At 35.0% G+C, this 20,189-nt stretch overlaps 1 protein-coding gene across 3 annotated transcripts in view; it reads right to left on the minus strand.

The window, feature by feature from the left end:
- Window positions 1-20,189, minus strand: part of LOC139100554 (progestin and adipoQ receptor family member 4) — a 46,938-nt gene that overhangs the window by 1,382 nt on the left and 25,367 nt on the right. For all 3 annotated transcript variants that reach the window (XM_070653199.1, XM_070653184.1, XM_070653192.1), the window contains exons 4-7: window positions 13,205-13,319; window positions 12,725-12,825; window positions 9,225-9,466; window positions 3,403-3,543 (exon numbers count right to left, since the gene is read on the minus strand). In XM_070653199.1, the coding sequence (XP_070509300.1) occupies window positions 3,403-3,543; window positions 9,225-9,466; window positions 12,725-12,825; window positions 13,205-13,319 (599 nt within the window). The remainder of the gene's footprint in view (window positions 1-3,402; window positions 3,544-9,224; window positions 9,467-12,724; window positions 12,826-13,204; window positions 13,320-20,189) is intronic.

The following is a 20,189-nucleotide window of genomic DNA, read 5'->3' on the forward strand; positions in this document are numbered from 1 at the left end:
GTTCTATTACGATTGCGGTAATGTATGCATGGACGATTCCGCATGTCAGACGACTATGCTCTTATTAGATACTTAAAGAGCAGACACTTGAATGGCATATTTGGATTATGTGTTCTTGTTATCTAACCGCAAGCAAATCTTGAGCTTTACTTGTGGATAAAATAAGCGAATTTTGGTATGGTATTGATTATTTGTTAACTTTTGTTTGAGAATGTGCTTTAATGTTGCTGACTGAGGATTTAAATTATGGCAAAATTTGAGGTTGACTTCTCGTTTAACCTCAAAAATTGGGGAGATGAATGTTGAGAGTCACGAAGAAAATGTTGCTGAATTTCCAAAGAAATTGACAAAGTAGCTAGTAAAGATCAAAGAGAGGATGTTGAGAAATCAGCCTGTGGGCATGCCGCAGCACCATGACTGCTGTTTTTGGACCATTTTTACAAAGAATAATGGAATTTGCTCTGTCGTGCTGTTCAGGTTCGTCAATTTATAATCAAAATAAAATAGGCAAATTGGCCTAATAATTTGAATTGAAGTACAGCATCCAATCAGTCTGTCCGCAGCATCAAAACCAAAAACAAGCACTCTAACACAGTGCTGGGCAACCTTTTTTGCGAGGCGCAGCTAGGTGGTAGGCCTCGACCAAAACCGTACAAAGTATACGGTTCATGGCATTTCCAAAATGTCTCACGGTGCACTATGTAGCAGCCCTAGCATGCAAAGAGCAACAACCACGAGCATGCTCTCGAGCACATGGTATTTGTCTGTTAGGATAATGTGCCGCGGAACACAGGTTGCCCACCATTCCTCTTAACACATGTCAATATCCATCAACTACACCATCCACGTGCCATTCTCAAACATCCTCAAAAAATCTGCGAAAATATTTGCCCAAAAAAACAATTTAACCTCAAAAAATAGCAACATAACCTAGAAAACCTTTCGCCTGTAAATCTATGCGATTTTCTGGGAAATTGCCCATACATTATATATCATGATCAATTTTTATCATGCAATTGTACAACATCGAAGAGAACATACTGGAGCGTATATAAGCTTTATAAATTATTCATTCCACTTTTATGCTGACGCGCATGATATTATGCTAATTTATAAATTATAATAATACGGTTCTGTATGTTGCGAAAAAGTTTTGGAAAATAACCAGACAAATTTGGTCGGAATAAGTTTGGTCAAACTGTGTTTTATATCAAATTAACAAAAAATATAATTCATAAGGTAAAGTCACATGTGTGCCATTATTTTTAATTTAATGCCGTCTAATTTAAATTGTGTATTTCAATTTGTTATGGCAAATATGCTTTTGGGTTGGGTGGATGGGGGATTTGTATGGAAAATTTATGGCAAAACATTTGCAGCAGCAGCACTTTAATCGCTTCGTTCCAAAAAAAGGAAATTGCAAAAGTACTTGAGCTTTAAGAACGACTTTCAGCGCCTTTTTGTTCCAGCAATTGGTGAAAAAAATACGAATTTATTTGATTTTACTAATAAATTTATAAAGGTTAACGGATTTTATCATAACGTTTTTAAAGAACTTAAATTTTTAAGAAATGAAAAATCAATAATTAACGTGCATTAAGATGATTTTGCGCTTCCAAAGTAATCGATACCGGAATAAGTCGATGACACAAAGCTAATGCTTCAAACTAGAGCTTTGTAGGACGTATAGTTGCTGAGATCATGTCCTATACCCAGCCAGTCACTCAGTCAGTCAGCCAACCAGTCAGCTAATCAGTCACCCAGCTAGTCAGTCAAAGAGCCAGACAGTCAGCAATCCAGTCTGACTGCCTGTAAGTCATCCACACAGTCAGACAGTCAGTCAGCCATCCACCCAGTCAGACAATCAGCTAGCCACCCAGTCAGATAGTCAGTCAGCTAGCCACCCAGCCAATCAGCCTGCCAGCCAGCAAACGAGCCAGTCAGTCAAATAGCCATCCAGCTAACCAGTAAGTTAGTAAGACAGTCAATCAGCCAAACAAACTGTATTATTAAGCAGTCTTATCTACAAAAATACGCTCCAAAAAAAGTTTATTTCTACATGCTGGTATAGCACAAAAACCTAAAACTATCGCAGTTTTTATTCTTTTTCATTGTCTGACCTTGATTCATAAAAATCACAATGTGGCATTGCATAATTCTTTTTCTTCCTTCCTTGTTTTTTATTCGCCCTATACAGGATCGATAAACACAAAAAAAGAATTTCTGCTGTTTTTTTATTTCCGCGCTACCTCCTTTTTTACGTCCAAATCATCATCCACATGAAGTGTGGAAAATTAAATGTCTAATTGGATTTTGACTAATATTGATTTTTGGTGCTCTTTTTTTATGCAGGTAGGGTTTCTGATTAACCGCGTTTTTCCATAACCGCTGTTATGCTGTTATGAAAAAACTCAAAACAGCTGTTAACCGCGTTAACTGCGGTTATTAAGAATTTTTAATAATATCACAATTTTACTATGTAAATGAGCTTTTCATTAATATATTTTCTTTTTATTTGACTTGTATGGTTAAATTAGGTTGCCTAAACCTAAAAAAGTAAAGAAACTAATCAAAATCAAAGGAAAAGAATAATTTTTAATGATTAAACTCTAAAATTATTTTTTTCTATTGAAAATTCATAAGCATAAAGGCGTTTGATGATATATTTGAAAGTAATGATGTTAATATTGCTGAAAAATGTGCAAAAATTAAGAACAATTTGGACCGAAATTTTCCTGAATTTTTCAAGGCAAGCAGGACAGAAATTGCCCTTAACTCCACGACAGTGGCGAGATTTTGAAAAAACATTTCCCAAAATCTTTCAAGTTTTTCAAAGAGATTCTAGCCTAAAATTTTCATCCAAAACTCACATTTTCTTACAAAAAAGGAGAGATTTCACAAAGAAATTAAAACTTTTTTATTTAAATTCAAAATTTTCGGTAAAAAGTTTTCTTATTTAAAGCCTTTACAGATAAAAATGCTGTTAACAGCGGTTAATTTTCAATAACCGCTGTTTTGCGTTAACCGCATTTTTAGGAAAAAACCGCTGTTATGCTGTTAACGGTTAACCGCTGTCAGAAACCCTATATGCAGGTGTTGATACAATAATAAAACATAGATTTGAGCAAAGTTGCAAAATAGATACCTGGAACAGGCCAAAACCTTTCAAATTCTTGGTAATTTACAAAACCTTACAAATTCATACAAATTATCATGAATTTGTACGGTTTCTGCCTGGTTTTTTAAGTTTTTCTTACAAAACCGTACAATTTATCGAGAATTTGTAAGGTTTTATAAAGTTTTGTAAGAAAAACCATACAAATTATCAAGAATTTGTACGATTTTTGCCTGTCACAGGTGCAGATCTTTTGCAACTCTGGATTTAATTAAAACTTCTCTCACCTGATGCATTGAATATACGGCCACGACAACGAGAACGTGCATAATGTTGTGGGAATTCAAGTAATAATCCAAGCAACCGGGGAACCATTTTTCGGGGATGTGCATAGCTCCAATTGCACCGCCAAATATTGAAACGCCATCCTATTGGTAAGTAAAAGAAAAGAATTTTATGGTTATATTAGTGTTGGGTAGATACAATAGCATGAGAATAGCAATTGCTAATTAATTAGAACAATTTAATATTAAAAATCACGTTTCACAAGTTCTTCCTTGTGTCTGAACTTGAACTAAATTGGATGAACACATTGCCATTATTTAGGTTTCGTACTGCATCTATTTTAAGCTTTACTAGTTGGAGATATAGTTCAGTAATACAATTAATGCAACAAAGTTGCATCATGAGTCAATAAAAGAGCTTATATGTTCTATTTTACAGCTTGGTGTCTACTAACTGGCAATGATTGATTTATTGTTGACATTGTACTAATTGAGAAGCTTTCAAGTTTGTCAAGCATTAGTTTTAGTCAAATAAAGAGTCATTTTGTGGGAGTCGAACCTACGTTCTCATAGAAGACAGGGTTATGGGATCTGGTATGTTGTCTAACCACTCGGGCTCTATACCCGGGTATAGAGACTGTATCCACTCGGGTAAAGAGGCTGTACTCTCGTATTGGCAGATTCGCATGCATATGGCACGACACTGCAGATTCTAGTTGACTCTGATAGAGTTGGCAGGACTTCAATTTGGAGACTCCAGTGTAGACCGATTGCAGTTCTGTGGAACCCAATTGCAGCCCAGTGTAGCCCGATTGTAGTGCAGTGGATCCTGATTGCAATACAGTGAATCCTGATTGTAATACAGAGGAGCCCGACTGCCGTAGTCCTAACAACTCTGGTATCTGACCCTCCATAACTCTAAGACCGTGGTTTATGTATCACGGAACCTTTTATGGATCACGGAACAACCCCAGCCCTTGTAAACTGTTCATGTCACACCTAAGATTCTTCACAGCACAACTTGACCGAAGCGCATAGGTTGCCTTCCGGTATAGAGTTACCCACCACTACACTCAACCATCTTAGTTTAAAGAAGTGAAATGTTTAACACTTACATAATTGAAGTACTTCCAAGTAACACGCAATCTAGCATAATATTATGAATTCATTACGAATTCTAACCTAACAAGCGCATGTTCTTAAATTATACATGATTAAATATCAAAACAGTATTTTTCTGCAAAAATTAAGAATTTTTTTTTATGTAAGATAAATAATTTTTGGAAACATCCAGCTGTATCTGTAAATCCCACGTAAGCCTTTTACACAATTTTCATATAACTTCTCCTGTTTTACTTCTAACACACTTTTTTTTTGTTTATGCTTACGTGACTTTTCTGATGAAACCTACACGAATTTATGTTGAGCATCAGATGTTGATGCAGTAATGAGGTGAAATCCTTGGGGAAGTGGTGGGTAAGTTGTATGTTGCGGGACACCAGTGGGAAATTTTTTGGAGATGTCTTGAGCTGTATGCCGCCTGTGGTGTCGGTAGAGGCTAATTACTATGGTGTGCTGCAGTTGTACCACAGTTGCATTGCAGTTGCAACACAAAAGTGTTTAGAAATGCCATGAACCACCTGTCGTTTGTGCTTTTGAGAGAGGCTTATCACCAATGTGTGCCGCAACACACATGTTGTCCAGCACTGCCTAAGACTAGTCATGTGCAAACTGTGTGCCTCCAAAAATTGTTGGAAATTGCCTAAACCTTATGCCTCAGAAGAGGCTTATCACCAAGCTTTACCGCGACACAAAGGTTGTGTACCACTGCCTTAGACGTTGATACCCCTTGATGGTAAGCCTCTACTAATACCACACAAGACATATAGTTTATGTCATTTCCAATAATTTATGGAAGAACATTAATGTGTCGCGACACACAGGTTGTCCACCACTGACTTAGCATAAGAACCTTCGAGACACCTTAACTTAGAATACCCCAAAACAGCATTTTTGTGCTCAAAGAATCATTAAATTTTCACAAAAAGAGGTTTTCCCAAATTTCCACTTCACTGCGAAGCTTTTAAGCTTCCGTTCTGACATTCTTGAAATGTAAACCTTTATAGAACAGTCTGTGAAAGGATTCAAGTAAATTAAGTTACACAAAAAAGGATCAAAACTGTTCATTTTGTGGCAGAAATTAAATTATGAATTTTTAATCACTAGAATTAAATTTTTTGAGGTTTTTTCAATGTGTGGCTGCTTTTTAATCCAATTGATGGGTATGAAAAATGATGAGGAATAATTCGACACATTTGTCAAGCTGCTGACAATAAAATGAGACTTAAAAGCCCTTGACAACTCATCGAATGAGTAAGATATATTCATCAAGTTCATCATTTTGATGAGCTTTTGCTTAAAAGCTCGTAAAAAGACAATTTACAAAACATATATGATGAAATAGACAGAATAAGAAGAAAAAAATCATTTCCTCACATTTCCCAAGCGAAATGAATAAAACTTTCATGACGTAGAGTGTGGCAATTTTTCATGTTGATGATGATTTTCCATTTTCATGTAAGCTCGAAAGCATCAATTTTTCATTTATTTTCTGCAGTTTGATTCATTTAATTAAATTGAATAAGTTGAAGTATTTTTCGAATTCTATTCAAATTGCTTTTTGCATGATTCAGGAAGGGAGCTTCAATTAATTTGAAAAATGTTGGAACCGAGGAGTGTATGATGAGGTTTACTAGCAATTTTACAAAATTATTGAAAATTGAATTTGAACGGACTTTGGAAATTTGAATTTTGGCATAATTATTTTGAAAGAATTCAAAATCAAATTTAACGTATAAAATATTTTTGAATTTTATCGGACTTTGAAAATTTGAATCAATTTCATAGTTCCATGCCCCTTGTTTATATTGATTTTTCTGAAATTTTACCTACAAAATTTACTCAAATTTTACCTTAATTTAATTATTAGACAAACTTAATTATCGCTAAGCAATTATAGAATCTGCTGCAACATTGTAAACTTTACTTGCCAAAGTAATTCAATCTCAAATTAAGCATACAACAATGTATGTAATTTTACATCGAATATTCTTGAATTTTACTCCATTTACTCATAACAATCACATTATTTATCATTAATTTATTATTTTGAACCACAGAGAATAATTTTTTTTGCAATTCACAGCAAGCTTTGTAAACAAAACAAAAAACTTTATTCAGCTAAAATACCAAAGTTCACCGTACATCTCAAATATCATGAATAATACACAGCTCAGCTTGCTTTCATACAAAAAAGTTCGACAGATGAAGTTTTTTAAGGAGGAAAACTGCAACGTAATTTTACTTCCTTCACAACAATGTATTCATTCATGCGTTCATCAATAATGAAAGAATATTTTCATGTTCAGGCATTCAAAACAAGTAAAAAGATCGTACTCGATATTGAAAAACAGTAATTATATTGAACACAAAAAGGATTTTCAAACTACAATGAACAGGCAAGAGTGTATAGAGGATTAAATTTTTAATAATCTAAAAACGTTAAAGGTATGAGCAAATGGCAAGGTACGATAATTCTCATTGACTACAGAATTAATGATAGAGTTTTGAAAATAACACGCGAACGTAAAAGCGCAATTCGAGTCAAATCAATGTTGTGAATGTTGTTTGTATCCCCCTTCTTTAACTGTATGAATAATCAATGTGCTTATGTCGTTCGTACCTTCGAATATAATTTCATAAAACTTTGTGTAGACGTCGAATTCATGCGTGAATGTTTTTGGGGCAGTGGTGGGAAAATGTTTATTTTTTACACCTTGATGGTAAGTGTCGACCAAAACCGCACTCAGTGTATGGTTTATGACATTTCCAAACATTATTGACGGAACTATAGTTTGCCGCGGCACACAGGTTACCCTTCACTGTTTTAGGTTCAAAAACCAACCGAGCAACCGATGACAGTACTCAACGACCACCGATGGCAACCGATGACAAGAGTCAACGACCAACGGTGGCAACCGATGACAGGAGTCAACGACTACCGGTGGCAACCGATGTCAGGAATCAACGACCACAGGCAGCGACCAATGGCAGGTGTCAACGACCACCAACGGTGGCGGATAGCAGGTGTCTAGAACCACCGAGAGGGCCCGGTCGCTGTTGACTTTTTGAATGGTAAAATTTCTCATTTTTTATCGAAACATGCTGCCAATATTAACATGTTATTTCTCCCTTCCCCAAAAACACATGTGTGCGTATAGAAGCTTTTTTGAATGTACATGGGGTGGATATAATACGATTATGTTGGAAAAATTTCACATATTCCTCTTTTATCAATTGCATTAAAGATATAATAATAAAATATTATTAAGAAATCCACCCTAAAAAATATATTTTCAGCGCAATTTGAGGACGTGAAGAACATTAATATAGCGAGAAACATCCATTTTTGATGCAGAGTTGGTCCTGGGTTGCCTCCCTCCGTCGATTGTCTCTTCCGCAGCTTGCCTCCCTCCATCGATTGTCCTTTCCGCAGGTTGCCACCCTCTGTCAATTGTCCCTTCCGCAGGTTGCCACCCTCCGTCAATTGTCCCTTCCGCAGGTTGCCACCCTCCGTCGATTGTCCCTTCCGCAGGCTATCTCCCTCCGTCGATTGTCCCTTCCGCAGGCTACCTCCCTCCGTCGATTGTCCATTCAGCAGATTCCCTCCCTCCGTCGATTGTCCCTTCCGCAAGTTACCGTCCTTTGTCAATAGCCCATTCCGCAGGCTACCACCTTCTGCAAATAACCTCCAACATCCCAACTCTGCTCTGATGTTCAGGTGTCATTTTATTCTTTATGTTAAATTCAAGGATCGTTTTATATCTGACACATTTTGCTTTTTACATATTGACGTTGATATTTTACGAGCAATCAAACATCTTCCATCCACATACACATGTTCGTGACATGCGATTTTCCAGCATTCTTCTTTTAAAATGCCATGTTTAGTAAGTTTTTACAATGTAAAGGGAGAGTTTGAGGCTAGACAGTTTTGCGATTTATATGATGTAATTGAGGTTACACACCAAGCTTCGCATGACTCGAAACAACTAACTTTGTTTTGTTTTTTAAGGCAATTAAATCAAAGTTTCTTCTACTTCCAACATAAAGTTTTATGAATCGCAAAAACATCACGTCAAAATGTGACACTTTATTACTCTCTAGGCTCATAAAATGACCTTTCAAATCTGTGTCACATTTATCATTGAAATTAACAGTTGCGATGACATTTTAAACCCCAAAAAAAACATTTTCAACGTGACATTTAACATCCTTAACGGTAATTTTCTATTTCAGTGCTGTCTAAATCTTTTTTGTCACACGGCACAGTTTGGTGGTAAGCGACAATTGAACGAACAAATGTCGTATGGTTAATGGCGACACATTAACGGCGTGTGCCACGACATACGAATGTGTCAAAAGACACGAATATGCCATCGACACACGAGTGTGCCATGACACACGAGTTTGGCCATGACACATGAGTTTGCCACGACACATGAATTTGCCACGACACATGTTTTTGCCACGACACATGAGTGTACAACGACACACGAGAGTGCCACGACACACGAGTGTGCCACAACAAACAAGTTTGTCACGACACACGAGTTTGTCACGAGACATGAGTTTGCCACGACACACGAGAGTGCCACGACACACTAGTATGCCACGACACACGTGTGTTACGCGACACTCGAATGCGCCACAACACAACAGTTTAGACAACACTGCTCAATTCCCAAATGAAACCCCATTCTTACCTGCAAAAATACATGTGTCATTGCTGTCGGATTACCGCCTGCATATTTCGATAGTCTCAATATTGTCAATATAGCTCGCATCAAAAATGGTAATGCAAAACATAGTCGTCGTTGCCATGGTGATGCAGCCGTTAAAGCTTTTTGTAAGCCAAAGATACAGAAGATACAATATGATATAATTGTTAACCATTTTATGAATCCACTCATGCAGAAGACACTCGCTATAACAAACGGTAGTGCGCCTATAAAGAAATACAAAAAGAAGAGAAAAGAGTCATTTAGGTAGAATAATTCTTCAATCAAATGGATGTACTATGGAGATGCTTCTTCAAGTCTCTTTTTTTTATTACTGTTGACTTATATGAAGCATCACATAAGCTTATTGTCTCCTCATTGTATTGTTATTAAAAAGCCTTTTGTTAGAACTGGCGGCGGGGGACAAAAAGTTAATCATTTTTAAAGGGATTTAAAGAATTATTAATAGAAAGGTTCAATGTTGGATAACAATAGATGACAATCTTTTGTATTAATCAACGGTGGACTTTGTTGGATGTTTAGATTGACTGGGAAATTTTATTGTTTGAAGTTTGTTGGATTGAAAACTAATTTTAGAGATAAAGTGCTCTACGATTGGTATATAATGATTTGTTGCCATCATGTCGACGAGGTGGCAGGATACGTAGAATCAAGTGGCAAGATACTTTGGTCAAGCTATGCTTGGTAGCTCGAAGGTTGACGGTTCGAATCCTACGATTTCCATACTTTTGCTGCTTAAAGTACAATATCAATACAAAAATTAGCTCCAAATCGTACTATTCTATCAAAAATCTGGCAGACGTGACTGACTTGATGCCGTATTCTGGATCTATTAACTGACTTATGCTGTTTAGGGACGCTTAATGTAATATTTAATTAAGGAATACGTCAAGAACTTGGAGTTGCTCAAAAAATTGTGAACTATGGAACACAAAGATACCTTATTAATAGGAATATTAATAGAACCGTGCTTGAAAATATTTCGTAATGCTAAAGACAAATCCAGCTTCCGACGAACTCTAAATGCGGCAATTGTCCCTCGTTCGCCGTCGCCAAGGAAGCAGGTAACTAACAGACGATCAAAACAAGAGACTAAATTTTGTCGGAACTAGGATTTGTCCAAAAACTGGCAAGCTTGCATTTTAGATGCGCAGACTAAAAGTTTTCGACTGTACCTTATAGTTCATCCAAGATTGCAAGGCTGTGATCTCTAAGGTCTGTACTTTTACAGTTTTGGATTAACCCTATTCGTTATAGCATACCTAGTTTGACCAGGGATAATCTAGGAGTATACACCTGAAATAGAACATGCTATACCCTAAGAAATTCCTTCCGTCGAAATTCCAAGCTCCCATGTACTTTAGAATCCTACCCAGATTATAATTATCACTAATCAGCTAATTACATTACATAAAACAACAATCCAAGCCATCATGTACAATATAAGTACACAAAGATTAATTTAACTGCAGCCATTATGATACATCTTAATTACTCTTTCCGAAAAAAAGGATCAAAATTCCTTCGCTTCTATTTACGTAGCCGTTTAAGGTCAAGTGAGCAAAAGGCAAAGTAGCAAAAAAAAAATGTCTGCAACATGCGTCAGTATATCCAACAACTGCAATAAATCAATTTTTTCAATTTTTTTATAATAAATACCAAAAAGTACATGACTGGAAAGCTTTATGCTACACGTTTTAATGTCAGTTTAGGATAAAAAAGTCTTTTTGCGGGAAAGTTTCCAACAGAAATTAAAGTTTGGCTGTATCAGATGCAGAAGTTCCAAAAAAAACTTTTACTCTATAAATGTCATGATCAGAGTTGCAAAACAGGCATCATAGACAAAAACCGTACAAATTCTTGATAATTTGTATGGTTTTTCTTACAAAACCATACAAATTACCAAGAAATTGTATGGTTTTTGTCTATGACTGATGCCTGTTTTGCAACTCTGATCATGATCAATAATCCAAAAAATACACAAAATTCTGATCCGTTCCTGTCTCGATAAGATTAAGAAATGAGCATTTCATTTCACTTGATTAGCTTATAAAAGCTTACAACAAATATCCGTACGATTTAAGTATCATGTAAACATCTGTTGGAATATTTTTTTTCCGCTTAAGGAAATGGAATCAGCTATGTATTATGAAATGGAATTGACGACAAAAAATGCACAGGGAAAAAGAAGGCACAAAAAAATCATTTTTCTTATTAAAACTTTCTTCTTGCCTTCATTTTGGCACTCTCACAAAATGTTGTCATGAATTTGTGGATTGTTGTTCGTTTTGGGCATGAAAACTGTCGTTTATGAGTTTTGTTGTTAAGTAGCTATGGAACAAGATGAAGAAAATTCATGTCAAGCAATAGATTCTTTCTAATACTCAGTTTATTGAGTATACTCATAAATTCAGAGTTGCAAAACAAGTGACAGGCAAGACAATTATCAAGAATTTGTACGGTTTTTACCTGCTATAGGCACTTGTTTTGCAACTCTGCTCATAATACTCAATCAATACCAGAACTCAAAGTGGATTCTGATTTTGTATAGAAAAGAAGCATATCTCAAGTGTCATTTCTCAGGATACAGCATTTCTAATGCACAGAAACATAAAGAGTTGCAAGATAAATGTCTTTAGACAGGATATAAGCTCTATAAAGCTACCATTTTCCTCAGTCTAGACATCATCTAAATCAACACAGACAAGGCGCGCAACCACTGGAGTCCAAAATCCAAAAAAATGCGGAGTCGGACTTCATGGAGTCGGACTCTTTTTCCATTTCACTGTTCTTGTTATGAAACTTGATTCGTGAGTTTTGGAAGTCTTTTGTGTCTTACCTGGAGTATTTGGATGACTTTCTTAAGAAATCTTGCACACAAGATTTGTTACTAGGTTCATTTAAAGGCAGGGTCTTCCCTCTAAGTGTTACCCTAGCAATAGCTTCTATAGACAAACTAGAACTTGGAGTCCGGACTCCAAAGTCCTGCCAACTCTGCCTTATTTAAGTGTACATCTCCATTGTCTCTGTATACAGAGCATCAAGCATAATTATCTATTAATAATCGACGAAAAAAGAGACAATATTATCATAATATTCTATCCAAAACCGTATAAATTATCCACGAAAAGCACCTTCCCATCTCTCAATTGCTTCATCGTCGACCATAAATTATTTTGAAGGAAATTCTTTTCCTTTTTTTCCACGTGTACAAAAGGCACAAAAAAGGGACATAAATAAACATAAATTAGCTACATTCATTGATGTCGAGGTGTATATAACAGAGGAAGAAGAAGACTGAGGATGAGAAAGGCAATTGAAGCGGATTATGGTATGTAATCATATAATGAATAGCCACTTGGTATTGCCAAAGATGACATCAAATGAGAAAAAGATGTTTTTACTTCCTTTAATTCAATTATGAGACTAAAAGATGGAAAAAATAGTAAAAATGATTAACTTACCAAAACTTTGACTCATCCATATTCCAAACATGTCAAGTTGTAAGAGACGATAATAGATTGTTTCGCCACGTTCTAAGTTCATAAACAGGTGATAGACAAAACTAAAGTAAAAATAGAAGAAGGAATATTGAATGTGAGATAATTTTTGATACTAAGGCAGTGGTGGGCAACCTTTTAGTGCTCGTGGCACAGCTTGAGGACAAGCCTCATATGCCGAGACTGAAACCACACATGATAAACGGTTTGTGGCATTTCAAATAATGTTGCGGGTCAGACTAATGTTGCGCAGCAGAATGGTGTTGCGCGTCAGACTAGTGGTTCACGACATGCTGGTGTTGCGATGCAGACTAGTGTTGCGCGGCAGACTAGTGTTGCGCGAATCACAGATTGCCCATAACTTAACAGATTCCCCACCACTCCACACAGGTTGCCCACAACTGCACCAAAACCCATAATCACATTATTACTATCATTACTTACCTTCCAATCCATGGCGAAACAGATCCAACGAGGTGACACCATGACAGAAAACGAAGACTGTTATTCCATGGTAAATAAGGTGGAACTGTTGCCAAAATGTATACAATTGGGATTCCTGAAAGTAAGCAATAAAAAGAAGAAAGTTTAGAAAAGTGCGTTTTTTGTGGTTGTAAAGTAAATTTTTATGTGCGGTAGCAGATTTGAGGTTAGAAAGTTTTAATTAGAGATTTTGTTGGCGGATTTTGAATATAAATTGGCAATTTATTTGGATGTTTTTGAGATTTAAATTATGTGTACAGTAAGAAGACAATCTGCATGACCAGTCCGAGCGGCACAAATGAAACAATATTTGTAGCAGCCATATGGACGTCAAACGGAGTCGGCTTCCATGAGGTATCAATAGAAGAGGTTAAAGCTCCAAAGCAGATCCTTAAAAGTTCCAAAGCAGAGCCTTAAAAGCTTCAAAGCAGAGCCTTAAAAGTTCCAAAGCAGAGCCTTAAAAGCTCCGAAGCAGAGCCTTAAAAGCTCCGAAGCAGAGCCTCAAAAGCTCCGAAATAGAGCCTCAAAAGCTCCGAAGCAAAACTTTAAAAGCTCCGAAGCAGAGCCTCAAAAGCTCCTCCTTATCTTAATCAGAGCCTCAAAAGCTCCATAGCAGACCCTACTTCATTTATGTCACTCGGGCAACAAAAAATTGAGCTAATTTCATTGTTTTAATAGTCAAAAATCATCCACTTATGTAAACAAATCATAGCAACAGACAATTCTGATGTAAATTTAATTTCTCGAATTAATCATATAATAATTGGCAATTAAATTGCAATAAAGTTTGATAATAAATTAATCTTAATAATCCTAACATAATAACAGACTTTAATTGGCACACATAATTATCACCGTATATGATTTGTCATGGCGAATTGGAGCTTCGAATTGTAGGACGTAGAAAAATTGTAACTAATGACACTTTCCATCCAAAAAATATAAATTGCCTTAAATCACTGACTGGAATGGTAAAATTACCCATCAATTACATTAATTGAATTTGACGAGAGCTTGAGTAATGAGCTGTACGAAAATAGATTTTGAATTGAGTTAGTTTATTCTACTTGTGGCTTGTTTTTAGTTAATCTATTTCTGTATTTGACAAAAACTAATGAATTTTTCATTAATTAACATTGCTAAGCAGCAATTGGGTGAAGTCTAATAATTAAATTAAGGTAAATTGATGATTTTTTTGATTTAAATTAGAATTGAAAATAATAACAATAATAATAAGGGGTATGTCACTAGGTGATGGACAAGGGGTGTGTTACTTGGTGATCGGCAAGGGACATGTCACTAAGTGATTGGTAAGGAGCATGTCACTAGGTGAATGGCAAGGGGCATGTCACTAGGTGAATGGCAAGGGGCATGTCACTAAGTGATTGTCAAGGGGCATGATGCTAATGGATTTTCAAGGGACATGTCACTAAATGATTGGCAAGGGGCATGCCACTAGGTAATTAACAAGAGGATTGTCACTAGGTGATTGTCAAGGGACATGTCACTAAGTGATTGGCAAGAGGTATGTCACCAGGTGAATGGAAAAGGGGCATGTAACTAAAATTCAAATAATCAATTTCCGTTAAAAAGCTATAAAACTTTTAAATACGCAATAAAGCTTTAATATTCTGGTTATTCAGACATAAATTGAATTTATAGAGAGTTCTTGAGATACGCCCAACCTTAATAATACCTCTTTAAATCTAGAAAATGGTTATTATGCTTCCGACGAAGTCACATAACAGCCTTAAGTAGGGTCAAATCTTTCTTCTTCGAATAATATTTTTAAAAGAAAATCTTCGGAAGTCACCCAAACTCTAACGATAATTTTGTGGATTTACAGTTGAATATTAAGTCCAAAAAATTCAATTAAACTTTATAAATACCTAAAATTCTCACAGAAAATATCTTTTTTTAAACTTTTCCCTTACGTGACTGCTTTAGATTCATGTTATTTCTAGAAAAATTGTACAAATATGAGAAGTATAGACTTTAAGTCTACATAAACATTCTCAGAAAATAGAAATTTCTCTCAAAAAGTTTACTTAAAGCCTTACAAATTTGTACTTACATAAAAATTAAATTTTTCGTCATAATATTTCTGTTATTAACTCAAATACAGCATAAAACACAAAGAATAATATGAAAAGTTAGTTGACATAAAAAAAAGCTTCAAATCCAACAAAACTTTCATGTGTATTGTTGTCACAGCAAATTTACATGTTTGTATTTCATTAAACCTCTTTTTGCTGCTGTGGCATATATTTTTTCAATTTTTCAAGGCATTAGATATTGGGTAGAGAATGAGGAGTAAATTGAAACTGAATTATGGTATCATATTCAGTTTATGAGAGAATGGAATAGCTATGTAAACAACATGAAAATTTTATATCGAGTTATAAACTACCCACGAACTTGTTTAAAGAGATGCTCAGCTTCTTTATGACAATTATGGGGAAATTTATCACTTAAATTTGTTATTCTTGATTTATGCTGAAAAATTATTCTGAAGATTTTTTTTTTTGATTTGATTATTCTGAAGATTTTTTGTGCTTAATTCAAAAATCTACAATCTAAATTGATTAATTAAATTGAAAAATTATGCTTTTACTAGTAATTGGCGCGTTGATTACAATCATTTATCAATGTAGAATAGATTTGGTAATCTGGAGCGTATTCAGTTAAGAAAGAAGTAGGTCTTGACATGTATTAATAGCTCACTTGAAAAGGAGTGAATCATGAAAAATTGTGTTAACTTTAAACTCCTGGGTTCGAATCCCATGATCAATCCAGAGCTGCAAAACAGGCAAAACCGTACAATTGCTTAATAATGTGTATGGGTTTTCACACAAAACCCTAGAAACCCCAAAACCCTAGAACCCTCAGTACTGACACTAGAAATTTTGAATCCTCAAAACCAAATGTCCATTTAAAATACATTGAAATATCATAAATTCCATAACCAAAATTGGCATGCCTCCATTTGAAATCAACCGACCCCTAAAAGACCCACCCTTTTTCTCATGAAGACCGACTTCCACAAAGTCCTGTACAACTCTGTACATCTCTAAATCATTAAAATAAACAAATTCAGTACAAGAAACAACAGATATAAATTTTAAAGCAATAAAATTGCGGAACTGATTTAAAATGGTAAATTAATACTGCTTTTTATTACTTTCATCATTACTGAACAGCATGAAAAGGGATTCTAACAAGAAGATGAATGGTAAAATGGATTATAATGAAAAGATTCCTTCTTTATGCTCCTTGAGTTCAGTTTCTCCTTTTTTTCTTAAGATGATGCTTTTTATCATGAAAATGGCACAAAAAAAAAGAAGAGGAAGGAAGAAGAATGAAAATGGAAAAGGAACAATATTGAATTGTTTAAGAATGGATGAAAAATTCATTAAAAAGTTTTTATTTTCTTGACAACAATGATGTTCTCCGTTGAGTGTACATCTAAGCAAACAAGCAATATTTAATGGATTATTGTGTATTAAAAATAAAATTTAACGATCCTTTTGCTAGAAAGAAGCCAATAGCAGTGATTCTTAAAGCACTGTTCAATCAAATTAGTCTCCTATGGAAATATGTGCTCAAGTGGCAAAGCTTGCGTAAAGGAGATTAGCTTTTGGAAATGAAGAAAGCTTTATGTGATACACATAAAGTTGTTCTATTGATATCTTGTAACTTTTGTACCAGCTGCTGTATATAGCAATTTATTAAATATTTCTTATTTTTTGGCATTGATTGACCTAACGAGTTTGGATATTAAGGATGTTTGAGTCCGATCAGTGCAAGATTTTAATGGAAGGTAATTCCATGGCTTGACCGCACGGGAACCCATTGTCGCGTTTAGAGAACGTCTGTTAACAGTTCTATCTTTCGATAACTTCTACCAGATTCGGATATTGAGAACTCTAGCGTCCTTAAGTCACATAGCAGCCACATAGCAAGAAGATAGAGTCGATTCCCAATTCTGCATATTACATGACCCAGGATATATCAATACAATGTCCCTAACTACAATCTGTGTGTCATGAATTACACAAACCGAGTTGAAGTAGCTAGAACAGCTAAAAAGCAACAAAATTCAGCTGGACTTTCCTAGACTTTACCTGGAATTAAACTTGGGTCTTAAGGATACCCGATACTCTAGCCCTTCCTGCATTTTCACTGCTTAGGTGACCACATGGCGTGCAAGTGACAACTATTTTGGCAGTCAACATAAAAATTGCAACTTCGAATTCATATGGGAGCCACTCGACTGCCATCATCAATTTAAACCAATTGAAAACGGATAAGAATCCTAAAAACACAAATTTTCTTCAAAAAACCTTTTAATTCTCCATTAAAATCAATAAGATTCAGTCTAATGTCAAGTTATTAGGTCAAGACGTTTGAACTTAACTTGCTTTTGTCAACATCAACAACATAAATAATACTTGACTTGAAATTAAATTACATTTTGAAAGAGCAATTACTTAACTAAGTACTACTTAATAACTTTGTAGAGCCCTCATTTCTCATTCACGATACAAAAAAGTCTATTTACTATTCTTCTTTTGATATAAAATAGCAATGATGTGGAACCTTTTTAAATGGAATATTGGTTGAGGAATTAAAATTATTGAATTTTTGGTGCTGAATTTTTGAAAATTAATTTGAATTGAGGCATTTAAAATGTAAACAAGTGAAATTTACTCTTTTTCACATTAATTATGCAAGAAATTCGATATATTTTCAGCAAATTTAGACTATTAACACTTCCCTGATAAGATTATCTATCCTTTAACACTTACAAAGCATTGGAAATGATCTAATAATTAAATTAAGGTAAATTTGATTGATGTTTTGTGTTTGAATTCAGAAAGTTGACTAAAAAATCAAAACAATTGAGAGGGGCATGCAACTTTCTGAAGATGCTAAAATTCAAATCTAATTTTACCGTTATTTTTACTTGATTTTTCAAAGCTCCAAAATTTTAAAATTTCGAAATTCAATCCAAAATTCTAAACAATCCAACGTGATTCAGAGTCAGAATCACGCAATTCAGGACTTCTCATCAGCCATAAAACCCAAATATCATGTTTGCTCCAAAAAATCGCTAAATTTCCATTCCCATTCAATGTCACAAAAACATCCTCATAGACAACATCAATTTAAAGAATCTTTGAACTAAACCTTTACGCTCCAATTGTAATAGCTTCGTTCCTCATTGCGGAATGTTATTCATGCCATTTATCGGTTGAATTGAGTCAATTTAAAAAACTTCATGCTTACTCTATTATAAAGAATTTTCGAACAAAACAGAAGTAGAATCCTTGGGAGGAAGCTTTATAAAGTGAAATTTAAAAGAAAGAATTTCAATCATCTTCAAGCTGTGGAAATGAAGAAGACTTTGTCATCGTTTCGAAGAATTAAAGCGAATTTTAATTATTTTAAATGAATTTTCTATTTTTACCGCGGTAATTATCTTGGATACCGAGTGATGGTAGTGAAGAGGGGTTGGTTAAGGAGCTTGTGAGAGTGATATGCGACCAACATGTGACAGCCACATAGCTACTAAATAGAATCATCTCCATGTGGCAGCCACACGACTCCCAAATTGAACTGTCTCTTTGTGACAGTCACATGACTTTCAAATAGTACTGTCTCCATGTGACAGCCACATGGTTCCCAAAATGGAACTGTTCATGTGGCAGTCACATGAATCTCTAATAAAACTGTCTCCATGTGGCAGCCACATGGCTACCAAATAGAACTGTCTCCGCGTGACACTTTTGTATGTCGCTCGGGTAATGTACCATCCTCACTACAAGCACATAATGAGAATCCAAATCATTTCAAGTACCTTTCCAAATAATAAATTGATTTCCCGACAAAAGCTTTAATCTTCTCATCCCTTCCTCTAAAGCTTCTCAATAGCAATTTCAAGGTTTCAATGAGAAGACGAAATAAAGTTTTATTTTTTTATTTTCGAATTAAATCCTTTTGTTTTAGGAGAAAATCGAGAAATGAGAGAAGAGAATGAAATAGAAAAATTATCTATAGTGATTAAGGAAGAAAGACTTTTTGTATCCTTGAAACTTATCACTAACAAAAAAAATTGAGGAATTAAAAATGTTAAAAGTTGTCGTGTTGTTGATCGAGGGACTAAAGCGCATTTTTATCCAAAGATCAGAATTTGATTGGCACAAATGAGCTGTAAATCAGCTGAAAAATTGTGTGAATAATAACGCTCAATATCATTTTGAAAATTAACGGTCGAAAAAAATTCAAAAGTTCAAGGGGCTAAAAACACGTGGATTTTTTAATGGAAAATTAAGAAAATCATTAATTAAAGCATGTAATCATAGTTTTAAGCTTCAAACCAAGCCATAAGCCATTAACTCGGTAATACAGAGCATATGCTTCAAACCAGAACTCTTAACGATGTCTGGTTGCTAAGATTTCACGCCCCAGATAGTCACCCAGCCAGCCAGTCTATCAAAGTGTAGTCAACGCTAATATTTCAAACCACAGCTCTTAATGATGTCTGGATGCTAAGATTTCGGGCCTCAGCTAGCAACCCACCCAGCCAGACACACACCCAGCCAGCCAACCAGTCAAACTGAAGGTATAAGCATCAAAAATGAGCTAAAAATTCATCTCACATCCAAAATGATGATAGCATCCGTAAATCCGAAGAGAATATACCTTCATCAATAAAAGAATAAGGAAAATGTCAATTATGGCGATAGTTTTTTTGTCTCATGTTCTGGATATGTGACTCACATGCAGATGCTCTCAGACTATAGAAAATATAAAATTCAACCGTAATTATTTTTTAAGCCAATGATTTATTTTTAGGATATTCTTCTTTTTTTTTGGCTGACGTAGAGCTTGTCGTAATTTGTAATAAAAATAAAACTGCCAGTCTATTTAATGATACTCATGG

The sequence above is a fragment of the Chironomus tepperi genome, unplaced genomic scaffold (genome assembly GCF_022539635.2).
Source record: "Chironomus tepperi strain 1889 unplaced genomic scaffold, CSIRO-AGI_Ctep_v1 contig_8, whole genome shotgun sequence".
Classification (NCBI taxonomy): Eukaryota; Metazoa; Arthropoda; class Insecta; order Diptera; family Chironomidae; genus Chironomus; species Chironomus tepperi.